The 24642-nt window shown below is 46.3% G+C and overlaps 1 protein-coding gene and 1 long non-coding RNA gene across 6 annotated transcripts in view; one reads left to right on the forward strand and one right to left on the reverse strand.

Annotated features, from left to right (window-relative positions):
* Window positions 1–1610, reverse strand: part of LOC113897097 — a 90434-nt gene extending 88824 nt beyond the window's left edge. For all 5 annotated transcript variants that reach the window (XR_003512258.1, XR_003512255.1, XR_003512254.1 and 2 more), the window contains exon 1: window positions 1523–1610. This is a non-coding gene — a long non-coding RNA (uncharacterized LOC113897097). The remainder of the gene's footprint in view (window positions 1–1522) is intronic.
* On the forward strand, window positions 1414–23823 carry FXN (frataxin). Its single transcript, XM_027549421.1, has 5 exons — window positions 1414–1619; window positions 6170–6267; window positions 11050–11170; window positions 17601–17698; window positions 22825–23823. The coding sequence occupies exons 1-5, from the start codon at window positions 1452–1454 to the stop codon at window positions 22991–22993; spliced, it is 654 nt and encodes a 217-aa protein (XP_027405222.1). The 5' UTR covers window positions 1414–1451; the 3' UTR covers window positions 22994–23823.
* Window positions 23824–24642: the final 819 nt, after the last annotated feature.

Consider the following 24642-nt stretch of genomic DNA (forward strand, 5'->3'; position numbering starts at 1 on the left):
CTGCATTCTGAGTGTGTGAGGAAGGGCCTCACTGTCAGTGCAGCGGGGTCAGGGCAAAGGTCACCAACCAACACAATTCCCTTTGCCTCAAATGGATTCTTCCAGTGTGGCTTCATGAGTGCTTCTCTGATGTAGCATCACTGCCATTTTGGACTGGATGATTCTGCGTTGTGGGTGGCCTTCCTGTTCATAATAGGATGTCTAACAGCATTCCCCGGCATATATGCAGCAGGTACTCTATAAATGGCTGCTTAGAATTAACTGAATGCAGGAGAACATCTCTCATCCAGAAAAACGCCCTGTCAGATAGCCAGTCAGATCCCATCTCCTCTACCCTATTTTTCCAGGTCCTGTGCAAATGCCACTTCCTCCACGAAGACTTCCTTGATTGCCCCCACTTCTAGTTATAAATACTCTCCCATGCAACTCTGCCACTCTGTAACATTTGTCATTGTCCTAAGTATTTATATATGTGTCTTATCCCCACTATTCACAAAGTACCAAGGTGGCCACTATCTTACCCATAAAAATGATATTCTCTAGCATGCATATTTGACATTTTCTGAAGCATATACAAAATTGAAAGAACTTTCACAATTTGTATTCCTTTGAAATATACTACCAAAGTAAAATTTTATTTTAAAATGTATTAACAATATTTCTTGTAGGCTTAACAGGATCCAGGGCCTGTCCGAGAAAAAACTTTCCAGATTAACTCATTTTATCCTTACAACAACCCTGTGAAGTAGAAACATTTCTACCCCCATAGAGAAGGCACAGAGAGGTTAATTAACTTCCCGGCTGGCTCAACGGTAAAGAATTTGCTTGCAATGAAGGAGACCCAGCTTCAATCCCTGGGTGGCAAAGATCCCCTAGAGAAGGGAATGACAGCCCACTCCAGTATTCTTGCCTGAAGAATCCCATGGACAGAGAAACCTGGAGGGCTACACTCCAGCAGATCGCAAAGAGTCGGACATGAATGAAGCGACTTAGCACTCACTGGTCTATGAAGTGGGCAGAGGTCAGATTTTTAAACCAGGGAGGCAGTCTCCTGTCTGTACTCTCCTAGCTGCTTTAATCTATACTGGCTTTCAAGCAACCTCAAGACCTGCATCCCACTCAGTTCACAGCAGAACTGCAGCTCCCAAAGCCTTTCTGTATAGAATTCTCCACCAACGGGTCACTAAGCTGAAGTCTCCGATGTCAGGGACCTGGGTTATGCATTCACTACGTTGCCCAAGGGTTAAGCCTCGTGCTTTGCATTAAACAAGCTTTCTATTTCTGTTAAAAGCAGAGATAGAGCAATGCAGGGAAGTTCTTCCTAAAGTCTAACTTCTAGTCATTTCCCAAGCCAACAGAAAAGGGGAATCTGCGGCTGCAATCCGTGACCACCAGGTGGCGCTCGCCATTTCCCGAGCAGGAGGGCGGAGCCGCCGCAGATCACAAAGAGCATGTGGACGCTCGGGCGCCGCTCGGTTGCCAGTTTCCTGCCCCGCTCCGCGCTCCCGGGCTTTGCCCCTACCCGTGCCGGGGCCCCGCGGCCGGCGAAGGACCTCTCGCTCTCCGGCCTCCCGGGCCTGCGAATCGGAACCGCCAAGGCCCCGGCGCGTAGCCAGTCCGTAAGTATCCGCGCCGGCAGCTGCGCAGGCCGCACGCCGGGAGGGAGGCCGCGCACGCCGAGGACGCGCCGGACAAGCGCACTCGCCCCAGCTCCGGCGGGGCCGCGCTTGGGCGGGGAAAGTGCGGCGGCGCGCGGCTGAGCAGTGCCCAGTCTCCGTTTCTCCCGGTTACTTTTGCACTGTTTTCCGCTTTCTTGAGAAAAAGGGCGATTGTATCCTGCGGTGCAATTGCGGGAAAAGCAGGAAAGGTGGGCGGGGACTGACTCTTAGGGGCCAGTGATAGTTCTAAGCTTGTCACTGCTCTTTTCGAGAACTTAAATTTAAGTAATAATATATGCTAGGTACTATAATATACATATAAGTATTCTATGTATAATATTAGCATGCTATGAATATAGAACTACTTAAGTCAAATAGTGTATATATCAATATAATGATATAAATGTGTACTATCAGAGCGATGCTTTCAAGCATGGGCTTTTATGAACGAAATGCTTTCATCTAGCGAGGTGAAGATGTCAGAGTTGCGGAGCACTGCAGCTAGAGCAGCAGGGCTTTTTGGATCGGGCCTGGGTTCCAAATTCTGGCTCCTGGACTCAGCAGAGGTACCTCGAGGGATGGCGGAACCCCTCTGAGGCCTGGCTTGTTTTTCTGGGAAGAGATTACCGCTGGCATAGGTTTAATTAACATATATAAAGTCTTAAGCACTTAATTTCACTTCTCTCCCCCGGGTTACAAAGAAATGCCTGACCCAGTTACTCCACGACTTGGAAGCCCAAAGGACTATGGGATTAAGGAGGTTACACGGGAGGATAGAGGTGATGTTTAATCAGGGTCTGCAGATAGCAGGAGGTGGTGAGCGGCCTTCAGGAGAGAACTGAATGGGCAAAGGCGGGAAGGCAGGCAGGCAGAGATCAGCTCTGAGTGGCTGGTCCACTGGATGGACTGTGGGTAGTGAAAGGGCAGGTGAAATCCAATTCAAATTGTTCATGGAGCTCTGGAAGTTGACTTTAGGCTTAACCCTTCCACTGAGGTGTGCTATTTGACTGTGTTGGAGATATCCCTGGGATTGGTTGCCTACGCTCAAAGTTGGAATCACTGACTTCTCTTCTCAGGAAAACCAGGCAGTCAGGACCACGCTGGTCACAGGTGCCCCTTCTACAGAATGCACATGTTCATCACCCTGTTCCTTCTGTGCTGCTCTTGCCTGGCATGGTGCTGCAGTGGGCGTTTCTGTGTGTGTGAACAGAGTCTTGTCTTGGGTGAAGTCCTCAGGCTGGCCTTGCTGAGTGAGGAGCCAGCAGATACTCAACTCATTTGATGCCAAGAGTGGTTGTGCCCGTTTGTCCTCCCAGAAGTGGATGAGAACTGACTCACTCTTCAAGCTTTCGGTTTGCCATAGCCCAGGGTGACAAGGGGACCCTGGGCTAGCCTCCCTGCTGGCCATCAGGCCAAGCCTCACCAGAGTGGCCTAGGTTGGGTCATGTCCAGGGTCTGAGCTGGAGCCTGTGGAACTACCTAGTATTTCCTGCAGCGTCTCCCCTTAGCCGGCCTTGTACCGAGCTCACGAAGTCACTGAGCCCTGGACACTCGAGTGGGCAGACCTGCCACAGACACACAGTCCAGGGGCTCCAGGTAACCTTGGCAGCAGGAGGGTTGGCCTCGGGGGGCTTAAGGGGGCGCTCTTATAACAGAGCCCTGCCCACCCTGAAGTCCATCTGCAGCCCACAATCAGAGTGGGGCAGCTTCTTCCTTAGCAAAGGCCAGATTTCCCCCCTGAGGTCCTCTCTCTCCACACTGTCCTGACATGCTTCAAAACAAACTGATTGATCACCATCAGGCCCCAAGTTTGGGGTATTGCAGTCCATGACTGCTGCCTTCAGAGGAGGAAGTAGAGGTCTGAAAGGTTAAGCAGTTATCCAGGGAATGTCGGGCTTCCCTGATCGCTCATTCGGTAAAGAATCTGCAATGCAGGAGACCTGGGTTTGATCCCTGGGTCGGGAAGAACCCTTGGAGAAGGAAATGGCTACCTCGTCCAGTCTTCTTGCCTGGAAAATCCCATGGACAGAGGAGCCTGGCGGACTATTGGACACAAATTAGTGACTACACCACCACCACCACAGAGAATGTTAGATTAGGGAGAAGCAGGTAGGAGATGATGGAGGGGGTCTTTGGCAACTGTTCCCTTGTGATTACAATCAGCTGAATAGGGACTTCCCTGGCGGTCCATTGGTTAAGAATCCGCCTTGCAATGGAGGGGACATGGGTTCAATCCTTGGTGACGGAACTAAGATCCCACATGCTGTGGAGCAACTGAGCCTACTTGCCACAACTAGAGAGCCCGCGTGCTACAACGAAAGATCTTGTGTGACACAACACGAAGGCTCCACATGCTGCAACTAAGACCTGACATCGCCAAATTTTAATTCATTCATTTAAAAAAAAAAGAAACTTGAAAAAAAACAGCTGAATAAAGTCTTCTATTCTGGCTGTGAATGAGTACCTTGCTTGAGACTAGCTCTCCAATCAGAACCATCGAAGATATACAATTAAAGGACAAAAGAGAAACACTGTGTGTGAAGGTAGCAGACGGACTAAGACAGCTAGGATTTGAGAGGCCGAGATCCACGAGAGAAGGGAAAACTGACTGACGTGAGCCCCGAGTTCTCAAAGCCCTCCCCTCTGTGTTTCGAGCCCTGTATCGTTCCCAGGATGCGATTCTTGCCTTTGGGGCCAGGACCTTGGGGCCAGACAGCATGGGTTCAGATCCCAGCTCCCCTGCTTTGTATCTGTGTGTTTGTGTGACTTAGGCAAGTGACCCTGCCGTGCCTCAAATTCCTCGTCTGTAAAATACAAGTACAGTCGACCCTCCTCATTCCTGGATCCTGTACTTGTGCACCCACCTCCTCACTGTGGTGTATCTGTAACCCCAAAATCAATACTCAAGGCCCTTTCAGGGTCATGCTAGGATGTGCGCAGAGCAGCAGAAAGCCTGAGTCACCCACACTCGCATGACCCTGGCTGAGGTCACAGCAGGCCCTGCCCTCTTGTTTCAGCTCCCACACTGGAAACGAGGGTCTTTTGCACAGTCTGTCTGGGCATGTTCTTCATGGTTTAGTTTTGTGGCACAGTTTTGTGCTTTTTTTTTTTTTTCCTGGTTGATTTCACTGTTTAAAGTGGCCCCAAGCATAGTGCTGTCTGGTTGCTCTGTGCAGGAAGGCTGTGAGGGACCTTAGGGAGGAAACAGGCGGGCTGGGTAAGCTTTGTTCAAAACGTGAGTTTTAGTGCTGTTGGCTGTGAGTCCAGGGTCAGTGAATCGACAACATATATGATAGAGGCGTCTTTAAACAGAAACACGTGTAAAACCAGGTTGTGCCTTGATCATTTGGTGAAAACGAGTCCAGAGGCTCACAGGAACCTCTCCGTATTTCCCTCAGGAGCAACTCGCTCATCCACCAACTTTACAGGGCATCTCTATCATGAATGACGACTGTCACAGTACAACACTTTCCTCCTAGGCGGGCAATGAGGACTAAATGAGTCCCTTCTCTAAAGTCTGGGATCACCACCCAGTTGATGGTGAACACTCCAGAACATGCTGTGGGACACTGTGCTTTTCACAGCCACTCTCTCACTTCTTCAAAGCCAATGTTTTTAAATGGCCATCTGTGTCCTACACCCCCATTTCCTCCTCCTCCTCCCCTCACGTCTCAGCCTTAGTCTTTCCCAGCTTGCCCAGGGCCCCGATGGCCCAAGAGAGTAACCACAGCCTCTGTCCCCTCCTCTTGGTGGCAGCCACGGTGCCCTTTGGAGAAGGTGAACCTTGCCGCCAAGCTCTGCAGGCCCCTCGGCGTCTCCCCCAGATGAAGCCCTGCAGCCCGCCTCTCCATCACTCCCCTGCCGCCTCTCCATTCTGCTGGACCACTTCTCTCTCCTTTCGAGCCTCCATCCCCTCTGACAGCTCTCCGGCTGGTCATAGCTCAGACCCCACTGCTCAGAGGAAGTAGTTAGGTATTGAAAGAAATCAGTGTGTCACAGTGTCCCCTGCAGATGGTGTTATTAAGATCTGTCAGGCAGCAGTCTGCAGCTACATCCTGGCCATCCAGCCATTTGTGCTTGCTCCTTTTAGTCACATTCTAAGACTTTGCTGACACTCCTCACCCCGTCTTTGTTCACCACCCCATCCCAGCCAGCAGCACTTCCGGTGATGGTAGGTATGTCCTGAGTCTGTGCCACACGACACCCCACAGGTAGCTAATGAGACCGGGGAATTGACTTTGCAATTTTGATCTTACTTCAGTAAATTTACATTTGAATAGGTGCATGTAGTGAGTGGCTACTGCGTTGGGGAGCACAGCCTGCGTTGGGGAGAGAGCCTGGGCTAGTGCAGTGTATTGCACCAAAAGAAGACAAAAAAATTGCCGAGGAAGAAATAGTCTGAAAAACTTTAACCTGGTTACTCCTGAGTGTACCCATAATAATATTTAAACTGCGCATTAATGGACTGTAATGTATTGGAAAATGGTAATGTTCTTCACTTTGGCTTTTAGAGCTTGAGCCTCCGCTGCCTCAACCAGACCCTGGATGTCAAAAAGCAAAGTGTCTGCTGGATAAATTTGAGGACAGCGGGAACTTTGGGTGATGCTGGGTAAGACAAAGCATCTTGCATGTCAGAGATCACTTCTTCCTTCCACCACCCCCTCCATGTATAACATATGCACACATACATATACTTGTCTTTTTCTTTCCTTTCACTTTTTTTTAACAACAAAAACCTCAAAACCCATCCCACAGAAAACCTGTCTTCTCCCTAAGAAGTAGCGCTCATAAGCATCTTCCCACATCACTAACTATCCACTGTACTATGTTTAGTGAAATAGTTCTAAGTTGTATGGATGTGCCATGATTCATTTAACGCATTCCCTATTGCTGGACATTGAGGTTGTTCCCAGAGTTTTGTTATTCTCTTTGATATCTTAGTCTTTAGGGCCGGCCAAGTTTCAGTAACAAGTAGACCCCAAATTGAAATGGCTCCAAGCAGGCCCCCTTCTCTGTGGGAGCAGGGTGGCCGTACCTCTGTGAAATGGTTCAGAGAGCCGGACTCCCTCCACCTTCCTGTCTCCTATCTGCACCATCTGCCCTCTGCCGGTCAAGCCTGGGTCATCCCATCCACGGTACACTCCACAGAAATGGACGAGAGCATGGCAGGCCCAGCAGTGGTGTTTGTCCCTCACTCACATTTTAGTGGGAAGGACTTGGTCCCAGGGCCCCAGCTAAGAGGAGGGGAGGCCAGTAAGGTAGTCTAGTGGGTGTCCTGGAGGGAAGAGGTGATGGGTTCTGGGGGAAAGCTGCTGGGCGCTGCTGCAGCCCAGCCCTCTATGAATCTGCATGACACCACCCCTGCCCCGGCCCCTGTAACCTTCTACACACATCCTGGGGCCGCAACCACAGGCCCACAGTCCCTCATCTGCCTCGAAGGCCGAGATGGCCAGATGACATGCAGTCCTGTCTCCAGGTCTAGGAATGGCTTCTCCGACCTACACACAAACACACACGGAGAGGGGCAAGATAACCAGTACATCAGTAGCTCGTGTTCAAGTAAAAGATGACATTTTATTTGAAGAGGGCAGCAATGGAGCCCCCTGGGCTGCCCTGGGACAAGCTCTACCCTGGTTGTGGGGGACATTCCTCTAAGAAACCCCAGTTCTGCCCCCAGAAGGCTCCTCACTGGCTGTCCCTCCCCATGGCCTCAGGGGACACAGGCAGTGGAACGTGTCCTTCCTGGGGGTGAGCAGTCTTCACAGCCCTCTCCCTGCTGATAGTAACAGTTTCTGCAGGCTGTCCTAAGGCTCCACTCGGCCAGACTGATTTTTCTTTGATAACAGGATTTTCTCAGAAACCTAGTAGGCATCTGATCTCTTAAGACCTAGTCAGTCTCACATACCAGCCACCTGGAGCCTCCTGTATGTGCTAAGTCACTTCAGTCATGTCCAACTCTGCGACCCTATGGACTGTAGCCCACCAGGCTCCTCTGTCCATGGATTCTCCAGGCAAGAATACTGGAGTGGGTTGCCATGCCCTCCTCCAGGGGATCTTCCCGACCCAGGGATTGAACCTGCGTCTCTTACGTCTCCTGCATTGGCAGGCGGGTCCTTTTCCACTAGTCCCACCTGGAATGGGAGTCTCCAACTGACTTATTTTTGGCATCCTCACTCCCACAGCCACCTGTCTCAACCTAAGAGCATTTTCCTTGAGGTCATAACACTAAAGACTACTCTTAACCTGCTTTTTGCAACAGAATTAGGTCCCCTATTTTGGCTTAATGAGAGGCTTTAGCTTCTCCCCTTGGCTCATCCATCTCGGCACTGCTTCCAGCTCCCCAGCGTAGACCGGCTGGTCTTCTCCTGGCTCACCATTTCTGTGTTCATCAGCTAACGGCAGCAGGGAGCCACCCACACGCAGGAACATCCTAAACTGTCGCCAGAGCTCCAGCTCTGCAGGACAGTATGGGCCTTCCAGGTTATCACAGGCAGCAGCTGACAGGGACCTCCAGGCTCCGGGCTCCCATGTCTGTGTCGTTGGGCCCTCCCCGCAGCCTCTGAACAAGTGCTACGTCTGCATGGGTTAGGTTTTCGCCTCGGGGGCACCATTTCCAGCCCCTCCTTGCACAGACTCTCTGCTACTGTCCCCCCATCCCTCCAGACAGCCCTCTGAGGTTGGGTGGGACCTTGGCAGACGCTCCATGCCTAGCTCCCTTCTTCAGGGTCTACTTCTGGCCTCTGGGAAGCGTACCTTGACCTGCCATGTGTAGGGCAGCCCGCTTTTGCCATGACCCACCTGCCACTGCCAGATAACACCTGCTAAGCTCTTGACTTTGGGCTTTATGCCTGAGTCAGGTGTGTCTTTATGTTCCCCAAGCTCCTCTGGGCACCTATCAGTCTGTCCTGCTTCTCTTCAGATGTCCCTTGATCAGCGTTAACTGAGGAGGGGGAGAGGGAAATGCCCAACACCCGCCCCCCAGGCCCACCACTCAGCCCCGTAGCCTTCCGCACATTGTGCCCTTGAGGTGGGTGAAACAGACACACACAGGAATGACATGTTGAGTTAGGGGATTTCACCTATATGCACAGGCTTCCCTGGTGGCTCAGACAGTAAAGGATCTGACTGCAATGTGGAAGACCCGGGTCCAATTCCTGGGTTGGGAAGATCCCCTGGAGAAGGGAATGACAACCCACTCCAGTATTCTTGCCTGGAGAATCCCATGGACAGAGGAGCTTGATGGGCTACAGTCCATGGAATGTCTTACTTTGGGCCTCCTAGAAACTCTCCAGTGATGGAGTTTTCCAAGACACCTCTTGTAACCTATAGATACATTCTATACAGGGAGGTTTCTGGCAGTTTTCATTGTCATAATTTACATACCATAAAATTCACCATTTAAAAATGTACCACTGGGACTTCCCTTATAGTCCAGTAGTTAAGACTCTCTGTGCCCAATGCAGAGAGCTCAGATTTGATCCCTGGTCAAGGAACTAGAATCCCACCACGCCACAACTAAGCCCGCACGAGGCGATGAAGATCCCCCTTGTGATGCAGCTAAGACCTGGTACAGCCAGAAACAAAACAAAAACCCAGCCAACCAATATATATATAAAGTAAAATGTACCGTTCAGTGGTTTTTAGTATCCTCACAAAATTATGCAATTTTTACCACTATCTAATTCCAGAACAATTTCATCACTCCAAAAAGAGACTCCATAGCCATTAGTAATCACTCCTCATTCCTCCTTGCCCCAGACAACCACTTTCTGTGTCTATAGATTTATAGCATTTTTTTAATTAAAAAATAATATCTATATAGAATATCTTCAAGTATTCAGCTTGATAAATTTTTAAAAACTGAACATACCATGTAACTCAAGAACTAGCTCAAGAAATAGAATGTTACCAACCCCTTGAGAGCAGGCCTTCTGCTCACTTCTAATTATTAACCCCTCTTTGTCCCAGAGTAGCTACCATTCTGATTTCAAATAACATGGATTAGTTTTGCCTGCCTTTTAAATTTATATAAATGGTATTAAGAATAAGTATGTCTGTGTGTGGCTTCTTTCAGTCACCATTTATTGTGGGATTCATCCATATTGTTATTTTTGTAGACAATTCTGTCTTGCACTGTAGTGTTTCATGGTTTGAAGGTATCACAGTTTATTTATCTACTGTATTATGTCTGGATACTTGGGCAGCCTCTAATTTGGGCTAATGGATAGTTCTGCTGTGAACATTCTAGCGTGGTGCGTGTCTCTTGATGAACCTGGGTATGCATTTCTGTTGAGTATATACCCAAGAGTGGAATTGATGGTCACAGCACCTGAATGTATTCAACTCTTGTAGAAGTATCAATAGTTTTCCAAAATGCTTGTCTAATTTATTTGCCCATCAGCAGTATCTGAACGCTCTGGTTACTGCACTTCCTGACCGACTCTTCATATTCTCTCTTTCGTTTTAACCGTTCTGGTGATATCTCATTGTGGTTTTTTAATTTTCATTTTCCTGAAGATTAGCAAGGTTGAGCACCTTTGCATATGTTCATTGACCATTTGGATATCTTTTTTTTTTTTAATGAAACCTGTTCAAATATTTTGCGTATTTTCCTGTTGGGTTTTCTTATTGATTTGTAAGAGTTCTTTACATGTCCTGGAAATAAGTCCTTTTTCAGATATATGGAATGCAAGTATTTTCTCCCACTTTGTGATTTGCCCAACAAATGTTAATAACAAAAGCAATGGAAACAACCTCAATGGCCAGTTGAAAGGGACAAGCTGAATGAATAACATAAGATAAAATACTGTGAAAACCCATACGTGCTAATATGGAACAATGTCTAAGACATATGAAATGAAAACTGCAAGGTGCTTCATTTGTATATTAAAAAATATATAAAAATTCTAGAAGGATACAGAAGAGCTTGCTCATACACAGATTGCCTGTCTGGGAAGAAAGGCTTACTTTTTTCATGCTTTTTAAATTTTTACTCTGTATATGTTGGGCTTCCCTGGTGACTCAGATGGTAAAGAATTGGTGTGCAGTGCAGGAGTTCAATCCCTGGGTCAGAGAGATCCCCTGGAGAAGAGAATGGCAACCCACTACCGTACTCTTGCCTGGAGAATTCCATGTACAGTGGAGCCTGGTGGGCTACAGTGTAGGGGGTGACTAAAAGGATACAGAAGATTGCTCATCATAGTTTAGCCTGTTTGGGAAGAAAGACTGACTTCTCTAAATTCTTTCATGCTCTTTAAATTTTTACTCTGTATATGTTAGATATTTTCCATCTATTTAAAAAATTTAAGTAAAAAATAAATATCAATTGATGCTAATAAAATGCAGCAGTTTGGTGATCGCATGATTGGCGTTGTTTCTCTTCCCCCTGCAGCACTTTGGACGATACCACCTATGAAAGACTGGCCGAGGAGACACTGGACTCCTTAGCAGAGTTTTTTGAAGATCTTGCAGACAAACCATACACGTTTGAAGACTATGATGTCTCCTTTGGGGTACCTCTTTTCTTCTCTTCATTCTTCTGTATCCTCCCTAAGAATTTTAGCTCACTGAGATAGAGAATTCCTTTCCAGTAGCATGCAGTTATGGATGGGGCCAAAAGACTGGAGTTTTGGTTTCAGCTGCACCAGTCTTGTGACCTCAGGCAAGTCACTCAGCCTCTCTGAGCCCTCATTTTTCCTGAAAATACAGACTTTGAACCTTCACTCAATACCTATGAAGGTAAATCAGGAAGGAAGCCAGGCATATGTGTTTGTGTAGCAAGACAGCCCTCCTCATGCAGGCACGGAGAACACTGAGCTAGACTGCTAGTTCTTAAGCCGGGTGAGAGATTGCCTAAGATGCATTCAGACTAGACATGTGCCTCGCTTCCTGGAAATTCAGGCTGCAGTCCTAGGAAGCCTGTTTTTGAAAAGCTCACCTGAGATTCTAAAGAGCACCTTTGGGTCCCACCTCTAGGAATATTTGATTGGTCTAGGTTGTGGCCCAAGCCAGGCATTGAGGTTTTTGAAGTTTTTAGAGTAACTCCCCAGATGCTTCATCCAGGGCTGGATGAAACTTAAACAGATCCTAGAAGCCCAGGTAGTGCTGGTGTGAATCAGCTGGCCACCAGGTGGCAGACTTGAGTTAGGGTCAGCCTTTGGATTTATGGAGAATTATTGCCTAGGCCGTAGGGAGCAGCTCTTTTTGACCAGTGGGAGCAAATCCCCTGCAGAAGTTAATCCTCTTGACAGCAATTAATTAATACCAGGAAATGTCATGAAGTGTGCATTTGGGATTAAATCATGGGATTATTTAGGACAACCAGCTGTCAGGCTAAAGTGATAGAAATGGTATTGGATATTACTGTTGGGGGTACTGGCTAGAAAAAGGACTCCATCAAATGGAGCAGGTGTCAAGCCTGGTTGTAAGGACAGTAAGGGACTTGGTGGTAATGGGGCAGGGCAGGAAAGGATTAAATGCCTTCCAGGTGGATTCGTTGGAAGCTGTCAGCACCAGAAAATGCAGCAGTGCTCAGGCTGGGCTGTGGACGTGCTTATGCAGGCAGCCTCAGAAGGGAGAGATACCAGGGAACCCTTACAGACTGGTCCCTCCAACCTGCCCATCTGTGGGATGATTAGAGCTAGGGGAAGCTACAGGTCTCATCTCCCCCAGCCTCCTTCCTAGGTGCGGTAACTATAGGGAAACCAAGTCTCAGGCTAAGTTCTGCCACACTTGGAGACACCACAGAAGCAGTCGCCCCACCTGTTCCTATAGGATTAGTGAAGCATGTCCCTGCTTGACTCAAATACTTTATTTGACAGTTTCATTAGAAGCGAAGGTGCCAGTATTGTAGCAGCTGGATTCTGCTTCCCTCACGAGGCAGGCAACAAAAGCTTGTGCTCAGTGCGGGGTCAGGGCCTTCCCTATCTTCACAGGGTCTCTCTGAAGAGTGCTCAGCTGCTGCACTTGCCCATTCGTGCAAGGGAAGAGGCACCTGAGTTTTTCCACCCGATCCATACACTGCGTCTTGAGTATCATTCTCCTCACTAGGGAAGAAGTATATCTAGTAAATCATGTGCTAATTAGGAAAATCTCTAGTGTAGATGCACTCTATACTAGAGATTTAGTAGCTCCCTCTGTTGTTGGGCTACCTCAGGTGTGAATTTCTGATCAGAGTCCTCCAGGTGCTAACTTATGTATTTCACATATAAGATAAGTTAGTTGACATTACATTATAGATGGTAGAGCACCTGTAACACCATTAGTTGGTTGGAGCACAGCCTTTCCCTGCCCTGAGTCAGATGTCACCTCCTCTGCAGGCCTCGTAGATGCTCCAGGCAGACACCACCAGCCCTCCTTGCCCAGCACTCTTGAGTTTGATACTGACACCCTCTGCTGTAACTGTCTCTTTACACACCAGCTCCCATGGCTACAGTGAGCTCCTTGGCAGCTGGGACACTGTCCACTCCTGGTCTTCCAATGCCTAGAACATTGCCAGGTACATAGCAGGGACTTAAGAAATGTCGATTCACTGTATAAATGAAATGAGACTCACCTACTTTTACATACTTTCAGTGATGGCACTCAGCACATAGAACTGTTTTATCAACTTGCTATTGGCCAAATAGGCAAATGAAAGCAATACTCTAGATAAACCCGTTCCCTTCTGTTCCCTTCTGTGGACTGGGAGACATGGGCAGCTTCGTGGCTCTTGTGTTGTCCGGGTGGGGCAGGTCATGTGGTTGTCAGTATCTGGGTCCAGGCTTCATCCTTTACTGGTTATGGTTATCAGAGGGAACTGCCTGCAGGAGCCAAAGCCCCACCCATGGCTAGGTAACCATGGAGTCACTGCACTTGACCCTGGAAACTGTGACAAGCACCATGCTATTTAGAGTTACCTCCAAGCTGCCTTTGTTTTCTTTCCAGGTGGAGCCCTAGCTTCTTAGTCACTTTAAATAGAATTTACCGGTTGCCATGCCCTTCATTCACTGAGTTTTCTGCATATTATTGCCATAGACAGAGGCTTCTTAACCATTTGGGGATCAGGACACCCTGTGAGAATCTGACTGCTCTGGATCCTCTCCTGAGAAAAACTTCTGTGTATGCCTAGGAGTTTCTGCTTCCAGGGCTGTGCTGTTTGCAGAGCCTTGAAGACCACCTCTGGGTCCTAGGTCATGCACCCCTGCTCGGAGGTAGCACTTTATTGGATATGGTGACAGAGGGCCTGGCCTAGCATCCTGCATTTGTACTTTTTTCCTAGAATGCTTAAGTGAATTATCTAACCATGAGGACAGGTCCTTTAGCTGTAAAGTGAGTAACAGTAACCTCCTCTTCTCCAGGTGTATTTTAGGATTAAGTGAAACAATGTAGGTAAAAGCGCTGTATATTCATTATTCTTATTCCTTAAGGGGAAGTCAGTGTACATTTTAGGAGTGGGGGAAGTCACACGCATATAGGTGTGTGTTAGTCATTCAGTCATGTCCATCTCTTTGCGACCCCATGGGCTGTAGCCTGCCAGGCTCCTCTGTCCATGGGATTCTCCAGGCAAGCCTACTGGAGGGGGTTGCCGTTCCCTTCTCCCAGGTATCAAACCCGGGTCTCCCACATTGCAGTCAGATTCTTTACTGCTTCCCTGAGCCACCACGGAAGCCTATTCATATAGATGAAATCCCCTAATGCAACATGCCATTCCCATATGTGTCTGTTTCTACAAATGAGCTTATAACAACGGAAATGACTATTTTTGCTTCCACTGACGCTGCCAGTCGGAATCAAGCCTCACCTCCTATGACTGGAGGCTGCTTCCACTGGTCAGTGTCTGGATGTCAGGAGCTAAATACTGCCTCTCTCCCCCATTGCCCCATATTGATATCTGCCCATTCTCCCTAAGTAGACACTCAGATTGCTCCTTAAGGAATAACATTAATGTACAAAAAAAAGCTCTCTTTTATCTGGGTTACTTGCAGACGGTTCCAAAAGCATTAAGAATTCCTGGGGAACCAGTAATGCAGCTAGTTTCCTTTGGAAATGGAAGAAGTTATAACAAATCTGGTCAGCGTATTAAAAAGCAAAGACATCACTTTGCTAATAAAGGTCCATCTAGTCATAGCTATGGTTTTTCCAGTAGTCACATATGGATGTGAGAGTTGGACCATTAAGAAGGTTAAGTGCCAAAGAATTGATGCTTTCCAACTGTGGTGTTGGAGAAGACTCTTAACAGTCCCTTGGACTGCAAGGAGATCGAACCAGTTAATCCTAAAGGAACTCAACCCTGAATATTTATTGAAAGAACTGATGCTGAAGCTCCAATACTTTGGCCAACTGATGCAAAGAGCCAACTCTTTGGAAAAAGACCCTGATGATGGGAAAGATTGAGGGCAAGAGGAGAAAGAGGTGACAGAGGATGAGATCGTTGGATGGCATCACCAACTGGATGGACATGAGTTTGAGCAAGCTCTGGGAGATAGTGAAGGACAAGGAAGCCTGGCGTGCTGTAGTTCATGGGGTTGCAAAGAGTCAGACACGACTTAGCAACTCAAAAACCTCAGTAGAAAACTCTTAATTGCACACAATGAACAGGAGGGGGCGTAGTTGAGCGTTGCCTTGTGTGACCTTGCCCTTCACGTTCCAGGAGTTATCACAGTGCCTGATTATCATCTACTTGGTTCTCTCATTGGGTTTTTAAAAATCCATCAGTTTTTTGCACAGATATTGAAAATGCTAGGATGAAAAGACAAATCTGCTCTCAGGGGACTTTAAGTAGTGGAGGGAAGGAGCAGGTGAGGGGCAAGCTGGCAGCTCAGATACAGTGAGGAAAACACACAGGCCATAGTCCCAGCTGAGGGGTGCCAGGGTAACCTTCCCAGAATCGCCTCAGTTCTCCCATCAGCCCCCGCTCCGCGAACTGTCTCTGAAGGGGGCGGAGCAGCTGTTGTCCTAAGGAAGCTGGTGAGACTATGCACTCCTAGACCCAGCCCCTGCCTTTCCTGCTGTATCATGTACCGCCTGGGTGTAGGGTCACAACAGGGCATTTAAGGGCCGCAAATAGGTAAAATCAGAAGAAATTATGTCTTGATTCCTTGAGTCTATTATATGGGAAAATAAGCCATAAACTATATATATGGACGGGGAAATGAGTGACTGTGATGGGTACAGACCTTCTTTTTGAGGTGATGAAAATAGCCTGGAATTACACAGTGAGGATGTTTGCACACTTTATGAAAACACTGTGACATGCTAAAAACTACCAAATTATACAGTTGTAAGAAACTGAAATATAAGTGAAAGATAGTCCTAACAAAATAACACAGATAGGTTTCAAAGGAAAAAAAAGAAAATTTAAAGCAAACTTGCGTGATCATAGCCCTGCATTTTAAAACTGGCAGCTGAACACCACCCTGGTGGCCCACCGGTCAGCACTCTGCATTCCCAGTGCAGGAGCCTGGTTTGATCCCTGGTCAGGGAACTAGACCCTGCATGCCATAACGAAGACCTAGTACAGCTAAATTAAAAACAAACAAAAGAACTGGCAGCAGATACCTGAGCTGATATCGCTGATTAACAGGACTGAGAGAGCACTTCGTGTTGTGGGAAGAACAGCATCTTCTGGGCTGGAGCAGACCTGGATTTGAGATCAGCTTTCCCAGTTTCTAAGTTTCCTTTGTTACCCTTTCCCTTTGTTGTCCTCATCTGTAAAACTGGGATAATGATTTCCACCTCCCGATGGTTATGATCGTGATCGTAGAGGAAACAGTTTTACACAGAGTGCCCAGCAGTGCCTGGTGCAGAGCAGGTACTGAAAAATAATAGATGCTATTTTTATGGATGTCTTCATTTTGTTTATAACATTTATATTTCCAACGTCTCCATAATTTTGCTTATTTCTTTTTCATTGGAAAAAGATCATTAAAAATATAACCCACTAGTGTCCTCCCCATCCCCTGCCTATCAGTTATATTATTATTGGCACTCTCTCCACCTTTTCAATAGCGCTTTGTGTTTGCAAACCAAACACAAAACATTCTAAGAACCACTGGGGACCCGTTGGTGGACAGGGACTCTGAAAGGCTGCCTGTCTGAGGGCCTTGCAGGGGTTGGGGAGCAGCAAGGCTTAGCCGTGGAGCTGTTTCCTGAATATCCTGTGCAGTCTAGAGAGATCTCAGGCCTGAGGAGTAAGAGGCTCCTTTGTTGAAAGAGGGTTTTCAAATTTAAATGAGCATTTATTGGGCAAAGATAAGACCAACCGGCCTTTTGAAGAATTCAAGGCTCCGGAGAGGAATATAAAGCTGGAGAGGGGCATCTGAGAAACTTGTGAGCTGCTTTGGTGGGGCGTGAGGGGGTTGGGGGCAGTGGATAAGAGCCCTGGTGTGCAGAGGGTCTGCCTTCTGCCAGCGGAGCTCAGGCTGCTGCTCTGAGACCAGCAAAGCTGGTGGCTGGATGGCTTCCTTCTCTCTTGCCTTTTCTTCCTTTCTTCGGTCATGAACTTGGTCTGCCCGATGTTTGTGCTGACTGGGACTGCAGTAGAGTTGGTGCCTATGTCTTTTAATGTCTCTAATATGTTCTGGCCCGTCGTTGAGAAACCAAGGCAGCAGTCAGGATGCTGATCCTTTCATTTGTCGGCTGCAGTAGAGCCACTGAACACTCCTGTCTTCTTACCTCAGGAGGGGAATAAGGATATTCTTTGCCTTGTCCACCTCAAAGGGAATGAGGGAAAACACTCTGACATATGTGTCGTTGTGATTAATCATCATCTGATTCCAAGAGCAGTGCTCTTTCTGCGTGATCTAATTCCAAAAACTAAATTAAAGACAGTTCCTTTTTGGCGTATGTTGTGCCCTGGTATAAATGCAGAATTGAGATATAACAAAAGAGGAGGCAACTATGACACAGTGATAACCCTGTCTTGTTTTACTTCCTCATGCTTTTTTCCACCTGATGCACCAGAGTGGTGTTCTAACAGTTAAACTGGGTGGAGATCTAGGAACCTACGTGATCAACAAGCAGACTCCAAACAAGCAAATCTGGTTATCTTCACCATCCAGGTAAGTCCGGAAGTCAAAGTCTCTCAGGGTTTAGCTTGTTTGAAACATGACCTGGTAGACTGTTTAAGAAGGGTCACCCTCGTGTATTAGCACCTATGTAAGGCAACCTTTCCTGAGGTTCTTCAGCATGTCTCAGGCTCAGTAGGAAGGTTTACTCTGATGATTATGTGGCTGCTATAAGCAGGTATCAGGATATTAACAAGATTGGAAGTGAAGAATTTTCGGAACCCACCTTGCCATTTTTTCTCCATGAAAAAGCCACCTTTGCTATTACAGCATGTGAACAAGTTGCAGTTTGTCTTCAAAGCACGTTAAAGTTTGACCTCTGGTCTGTTTTGAGCACCTCAATTAAAAGTTAGTTGAATTCCACTTGCAGAACTGGGCTGCGTGCTCTGTGGAGGTTGGAGAGTGTTTTAAACTGTACTTCCAGGGCATTCCATGCCTCCTACCTTTTTCATTGATGTGCTTTCAATCTAGCAGAATAAAAGATTGTTTTGGAGACCTTCTGTGCTGCGTTTCAAGGCCTGAGAATGTGCAGGGAGAGAGGGTCCCTCATCCCTCTAGCTGCTGTTGAAGTGGTTGTAAGAAAGTGAAGGGAGAGACGCCCACAAAGAGCTCTCGGAACAACCTTCCTGGTCCTTCCTTCATTAGCACTTCCAAAGAGAACACTCAGACTGTGAATTGGGAAAGGCCCAGATACAACTAGCCTGGAATTCTTTGAAAGCCTCACAGTGTTTCCATTTTTTTGAAGAAAAGTGTTTAACTCCTTCCCTGCCTCAGCATTGACATCACTTTTAGGTAGTTAATATTGTACTGTTTATGGTGCTGTAATGTGTGATTCTTTGTTCAAACTAAATCAAGCATTAGGCTTCCTTCATCCCAGCCTCATCTAGGAAGAATGTTATCATTCAAGAAAAACCAATTCCAAGGAATCACTCATTTCTAGCCAGGTGCTTATTCACAGACTGTCTTGCTTTTAGATCTAACTTAGTTGAAGTTGAGGGAGATTTTACCCTGTGTGGGCCAATTAGCCTGTTCTCTTTGGTCTCAAACAGCCACCTCGACCCTTCCTGTGGCCATGCATGAGGGCTGCAGCCTTATCCTTCATCTCCAGAGGAATCAGGATGAGAAACTGGGTGGACCACAAATCCAGCCATCAGATTTGGGGATCAGTGGCTTTGAAAATAGCAGGCAGAGCACCAGAACCAACTGTGCTGGCTCCACTAAAAGAATTCCCTCTTGTTGTATCTTGAGACTGAAAAGTCCTTATCGTATTTGGACACACCTACCAGCAACAGGATCCTACCTCAGGCATGTTTAGAAAAATATACTTCTGGATGATAACAAATTTTGAGAAATCCTAAGTTGTTTTTTTTTTTTTTTAATTCACGATGAGAATCTGGAAAGAAAATATGCCACATAGCCTTTTACTATCATGAAAATACTGTGTTCCTCAAAAAAAAAAGTTATTTTCCACTCAATTTTTCACATTGGCCCAAAATAACCTTTCCTAGGGCTGCTTTTCTGATATTATAGGGCTTTTTATTTTATTTTATGGCATGGGGGATCTTAGTTCCCCGACCAGGGATCAAACCCATGCCCCCTGCATTAGAAGCACAGAGTCTTAACCCCTGAACTGCCAGGGAAGTCCTGGGGCTTTTTAACTGACAACGTTTCAGGTCAGAAGAAACACTGGCTTTGCCTCAGTACCTTGCTTGAAGACGTTAAAGGATGGAATAAAGGAGAGGTCTGGGTGGACAGCTGGGTGTCCCTGGCTGAGCACAGAGCCCTGGGCAGTGTGGAGGGGCCTGGGCGTTCTCATGCTTGCCTGGTATCCTGGCAGCAAATCAGAGTCCAGAGCCAAGGAAACGCTCTCTGGCTTTGGTCCAGGTTATTATGCCTCTGTGTGTTTGGCTGTTTGTACATGGTAAAAGCCCAGTGCTTTTGGTTTGTCCCTTTTATCCCATTAAGAAAGTGCCTTTGGTTGATAATACAGAAATCCTTGATGTTTTCGTAACCTTCAAAACATACTTCCCTTCTGAACTTTCCTCCTCCCTGGCAAAGCTGTCCCAGTCCTGCACTTTGGAGAAGCTCCCGTGAGCGCAGCTGGACTTGGCAGCCCCTTGCTTCCTGTGGGCTTGCAGTGTCCTCTGCTCCTTCCTCCATCAAGGCGTCACCCTGCAGTGCCATCAGTTGCGGGCACGTCCCCTCCTCCACTAGACCCGGAGGAAGTGGAATTAATGGGCACAGGTTGTGTTGGTCTGGAATAATCAGACACTGCGAAACCTAGTCACACGGGCCACTCGGACACAGTGTTCCCAGCGTGAAGTGCATGTGCTGTTCTTGTTCACTAGATGAGCTTGAGACGGATGAACTAGCCCATCAGACTCTCACCTTCATGGATTTCAAATTGAATTAAGCAAATTGTTTTTGCTTAAAAATACCAGTAGAGACGGTTACCAGGAGCTGGGAAGAGGAGTGAATAGGGAGTAACTGCTTAATGGATGTGGAATTTCCTTTGGGTGATGAAAATGTTTTGAAACTAGATAGAGATAGTGGATGCCCAATGTTATGAAATGTACTGAAATGATGATAATAACATAGGTAAGGGGCAGATCATGCCAGTAGTGCATGAATGGCCATCATCCAAAAGACACCGCCCTGATATTTCACATGGACATCACCAGACTATACACATGGATATCACCAGATGGTCGACACCGAAATCAGATTGATTATATCCTCTGCAGCCAAAGACGGAGAAGCTCTATACAGTCAGCAAAAACAAGACCAGAAGCTGACTGTGGCTCAGATCATGAACTCCTTATTGCCAAATTCAGATTGAAATTGAAGAAAGTGGAGAAAACCACTAGACCATTCAGGTATGACCTAAATCAAATCCCTAATGACTATACAGTGGAAGTGAGAAATAGATTTAAGAGACTAGATCTGATAGACAGAATGCCTGATGAACTATGGATAGAGGTTCGTGACATTGTATAGCAGATAGGAATCAAGACCATCCCCAAGAAAAAGAAATGCAAAAAAGCAAAATGGCTGTCTGAGGAGGCCTTACAAATAGCTGTGAAAAGACGGGAAGTGAAAAGCAAAGGAGAAAAGGAAAGATATACCCATTTGAATGCAGAGTTCCAAAGAATAGCAAGGAGAGATAAGAAAGCCTTCCTCAGCGATAAATGTAAAGAAATCGAGGAAAACAATAGAATGGGAAAGATTAGAGATACCAAGGGAACATTTCATGCAAAGATGCACTCAATAAAGGACAGAAATGGTATGGACCTAACAGAAGCAGAAGATATTAAGAAGAGGTGACAAGAATACACAGAAGAACTGTACAAAGAAGATCTTCATGACCCAGATAATCACGATGGTGTGATCACTCACCTAGAGCCAGACATCCTGGAACGTGAAGTCAAGTGGGCCTTAGGAAGCATCACTACAAACAAAGCTAGTGGAGGTGATGGAATTCCAGTTAAGCTATTTCAGATCCTGAAAGATGACACTGTGAAAGTGCTGCACTCAATATGCCAGCAAATATGGAAAACTCAGCAGTGGCCACAGGACTGGAAAAGGTCAGTTTTCAGTCCAGTCCCAAAGAAAGGCAATGCCAAAGAATGCTCAAACTACCACACAATTGCACTCATCTCACATGCTAGTAAAGTAATGCTTAAAATTCTCCAAGCCAGGCTTCAGCAATTTGTGAACCGTGAACTTCCAGATGTTCAAGCTGGTTTTAGAAAAGGCAGAGGAACCAGAGATCAGATTGCCAACATCCAATGGATCACCGAAAAAGCAAGAGAGTTCCAGAAAAACATCTATTTCTGCTTTATTGACTATGTCAAAGCCTTTGACTGTGTGGATCACAGTAAACTGAGGAAAATTCTGAAAGAGATGGGAATACCAGACCACCTCACCTGCCTCCTGAGAAACCTGTATGCAGGTCAGGAAGCAACAGTTAGAACTGGACATGGAACAACAGACTGGTTCCAAACAGGATAAGGAGTACGTCAAGGCTGTATATTGTCACCCTGCGTATTTAACTTATATGCAGAGTACATCATGAGAAATGCTGGGCTGCAGGAAGCACAAGCTGGAATCAAGATTGCTGGGAGAAATATCAATAACCTCAGATATGCAGATGACACCACCCTTATGGCAGAAAGTGTAGAGGAACTAAAGAGCCTCTTGATTAAAGTGAAAGAGGAGAGTGAAAAAGTTGGTTTAAAGCTCAACATTCAGAGAACTCAGATCCGGTCCCATCATTTCATGGCAGATAGATGTGGAAACAGTGGCTCACTTTATTTTTCTGGGCTCCAAAATCACTACAGATGGTGATTGCAGCCATGAAATTAAAAGACGCTTCCTCCTTGGAAGGAAAGTTATGACCAACCTAGACAGCATATTAAAAAGCAGAGACATTACTTTGCCAACAAAGGTCCGTCTAGTCAAGGCTATGGTTTTCCATAGCCATGTATGGATGTGAGAGTTGGACTATAAAGAAAGCTGAGTGCCGAAGAATTGATGCTTTTGAACTGTGGTGTTGGAGAAGGGGACGACAGAGAATGAGATGGTTGGATGGCATCATTGACTTGATGGACATGGGTTTGGGTGGACTCCGGGAGTTGGTGTTGGACAGGGAGGCCTGGCATGCTGCGGTTCATGGGGTCGTCGGACACAACTGAGCGACTGAACTGTCGAACTGTCTGTGACATTTCAGGTTATCATATGTGATATCATAGCATATCATATCATAGGAAAAGCAAAAGATCAGAATATGATAAACGGAGACTCGTCAATAGGGTTGAAATGTTTTCAGGTCTTGAGCATTGTTCTATGAATTGTTCTTGAGGATAATGATGTAATTCTGCTTTTTTTAAAATTAGAGTTGGTTTCACAATGTTGTGTTCGTTTCAGGTGTACGGCAAAATGACTCAGATATATTAAATCAAGCCTCAAAATGACTCAGATATATTAAATCAAGCCTAAGACAAGAAGTCAAATACATGTCTTGTTTATTACTTTTTAGTTCTTCACTACAGTCAGTTTCTTGGTGACAGTTTCTTTGGAAGCGCAGTTGCTGTGAACTTACTCTGTGTTTCGTCTTGTAGCGGCCCCAAGCGTTACGACTGGACTGGGAGAAACTGGGTATATTCCCACGATGGCGTGTCCCTCCACGAGTTGCTGGCCACAGAGCTGACTCAAGCCTTAAAGACCAAGCTGGACTTATCTGCTCTGGCCTACTCTGGAAAAGACACTTGCTGCCCAGCCCAGTGCTAAAGACGTGAAAAGCTCTAAAGCCAAGACCCCAGCCTTGTTCTGCAGCTGAATGGCTAGCTTTTTCCATTCCTGCATTTGAGGACAGTTGCATTGTATGTAACAGCTCTGTGAAAAGACTGTGTCGCCTTCCACCCTGCCCCCTGAGTTTAGATTTTTAATTTCCATGGAGTTTTTTTGAATGTTTTGTCTGATTTCCTGCCTCACGTGATAGCCTTATGTTTCATAATGTCTGTATGCCCATACCTTTATATATAACCTCACAACTAAGAAAAACAGGAAGGATAAATTCTAGGAGGAGAAATAAATGGGCTTGACCATTCATTCTTTGAAGGACTTACCACAAAAACTGCATGAAGAATATTTGGCCAACCTCATCATACTATCTCAAAATGAGACTTATTAAAGGGAAGCCTAAAATGTTCCTCCTCCTCTTGAAAGTGTAAACACATCTAAGCCCTTTAGTACTGAAGCATCAGTGGCAACTCGGGAACTGTCAAATGAAGACTATTTTCTCTTTGTGCTTTGTGACCCAGGGTGTGATGGGGCAACACACGAAGTGTCTTCCATATGCGCATATAGATGTACATACACATTTACATGTGTGTATACATATTTTTTAAGGATCGGTATAGAATAAGCTATTGAAACATAGGTCTGAGTATGCAAAAAGTCTCCCAAAGACCAGGGGGCAGGGAACATCTCCCTAATCTCCTGGATATAGTATAATAAACGAGGTCAATGGAGCTAAGGAGGTGCTTGGCAAACTGTGAAAGCCCACACAAATGAAAAGATGTTGGTGTAGCAAAATAAAACTTAACTCTCAACTTTTAGGTTGTCAATAATTTTTAATTCCACACCCTTGTCCTATTTCCCCATTTCTATTCCCCTCCTACCTTAAAAGAACCTAATTGTAAGAATGTGATCATTAAGCAAATGAAAATAACTCCTGAGCTTTGCTCTCCTGAATGTACACCATGCTTTGTCTAACCTGTTGATTCTTTTCTTAGATAAAAAGAAGTCAGACTAGCTCTCTACACCCAAAAGTTCCCCCAAAGCAATCCTGCAGGCAGATCACTCAGACAAGATAACTCTGACAAGAAAGCCAGGCAGTCTGCACTGAGTGGAGATGCAGAGCCTCCTGCCTCGGTGATTCACTGAGCTGCTTCCCCCTCCATTTTTCCCATTAAAACTGTCCTGGCTGAGCAGAATCTTGGGACTTGATCTCTGGACACAGATCTACTAATTAAATGCCAGCTCTTCTAATTAAAGCACCTTTCTTTTCTTTAAAAACAAACAAACAAAAATATCTTGGTGTTAATGAAAGGAACCCTGGTCCTACACCTTGTTTAGTTGCTGAGACTTGGCTCAGCCCCAAAAGAGGTTGTCTGTCTCTGGGCAAGTTTCTCAAACTCTCTGGACCTCTGTGTCCCCGCCTTAACAGAGAGGATGAAACTGGGTAGAACAGAGTTGATTTCCAAGTCAGACACGCAGTAGTCCCATCAGGCAGCTTTCCAGGCTAGCTTTAATTCCCTCTAGCAGAGGAGATGACAGTGGACACTTTTTATAAGCTGCAGAGTGAGTATATGGTTTTGGGTTTAGGTCCACTTGAATTTCAGTTGAATTCATGTTCAGATAATGATCTTTTATTG

The sequence above is a fragment of the Bos indicus x Bos taurus genome, chromosome 8, assembly GCF_003369695.1.
Source record: "Bos indicus x Bos taurus breed Angus x Brahman F1 hybrid chromosome 8, Bos_hybrid_MaternalHap_v2.0, whole genome shotgun sequence".
Classification (NCBI taxonomy): Eukaryota; Metazoa; Chordata; class Mammalia; order Artiodactyla; family Bovidae; genus Bos; species Bos indicus x Bos taurus.

What these genes read in the sequence shown, in the direction of transcription:
- FXN (XM_027549421.1), top strand. Translation starts at nt 1,452, where the DNA reads ATGTGGACGCTCGGGCGCCGCTCGGTTGCCAGTTTCCTGCCCCGCTCC. An exon ending in CCCCGGCGCGTAGCCAGTCC is followed by an intron (nt 1,620 to 6,169) that starts GTAAGTATCCGC and finishes TTTGGCTTTTAG; the next exon opens with AGCTTGAGCCTCCGCTGCCT. An exon ending in ACTATGATGTCTCCTTTGGG is followed by an intron (nt 11,171 to 17,600) that starts GTACCTCTTTTC and finishes CTGATGCACCAG; the next exon opens with AGTGGTGTTCTAACAGTTAA.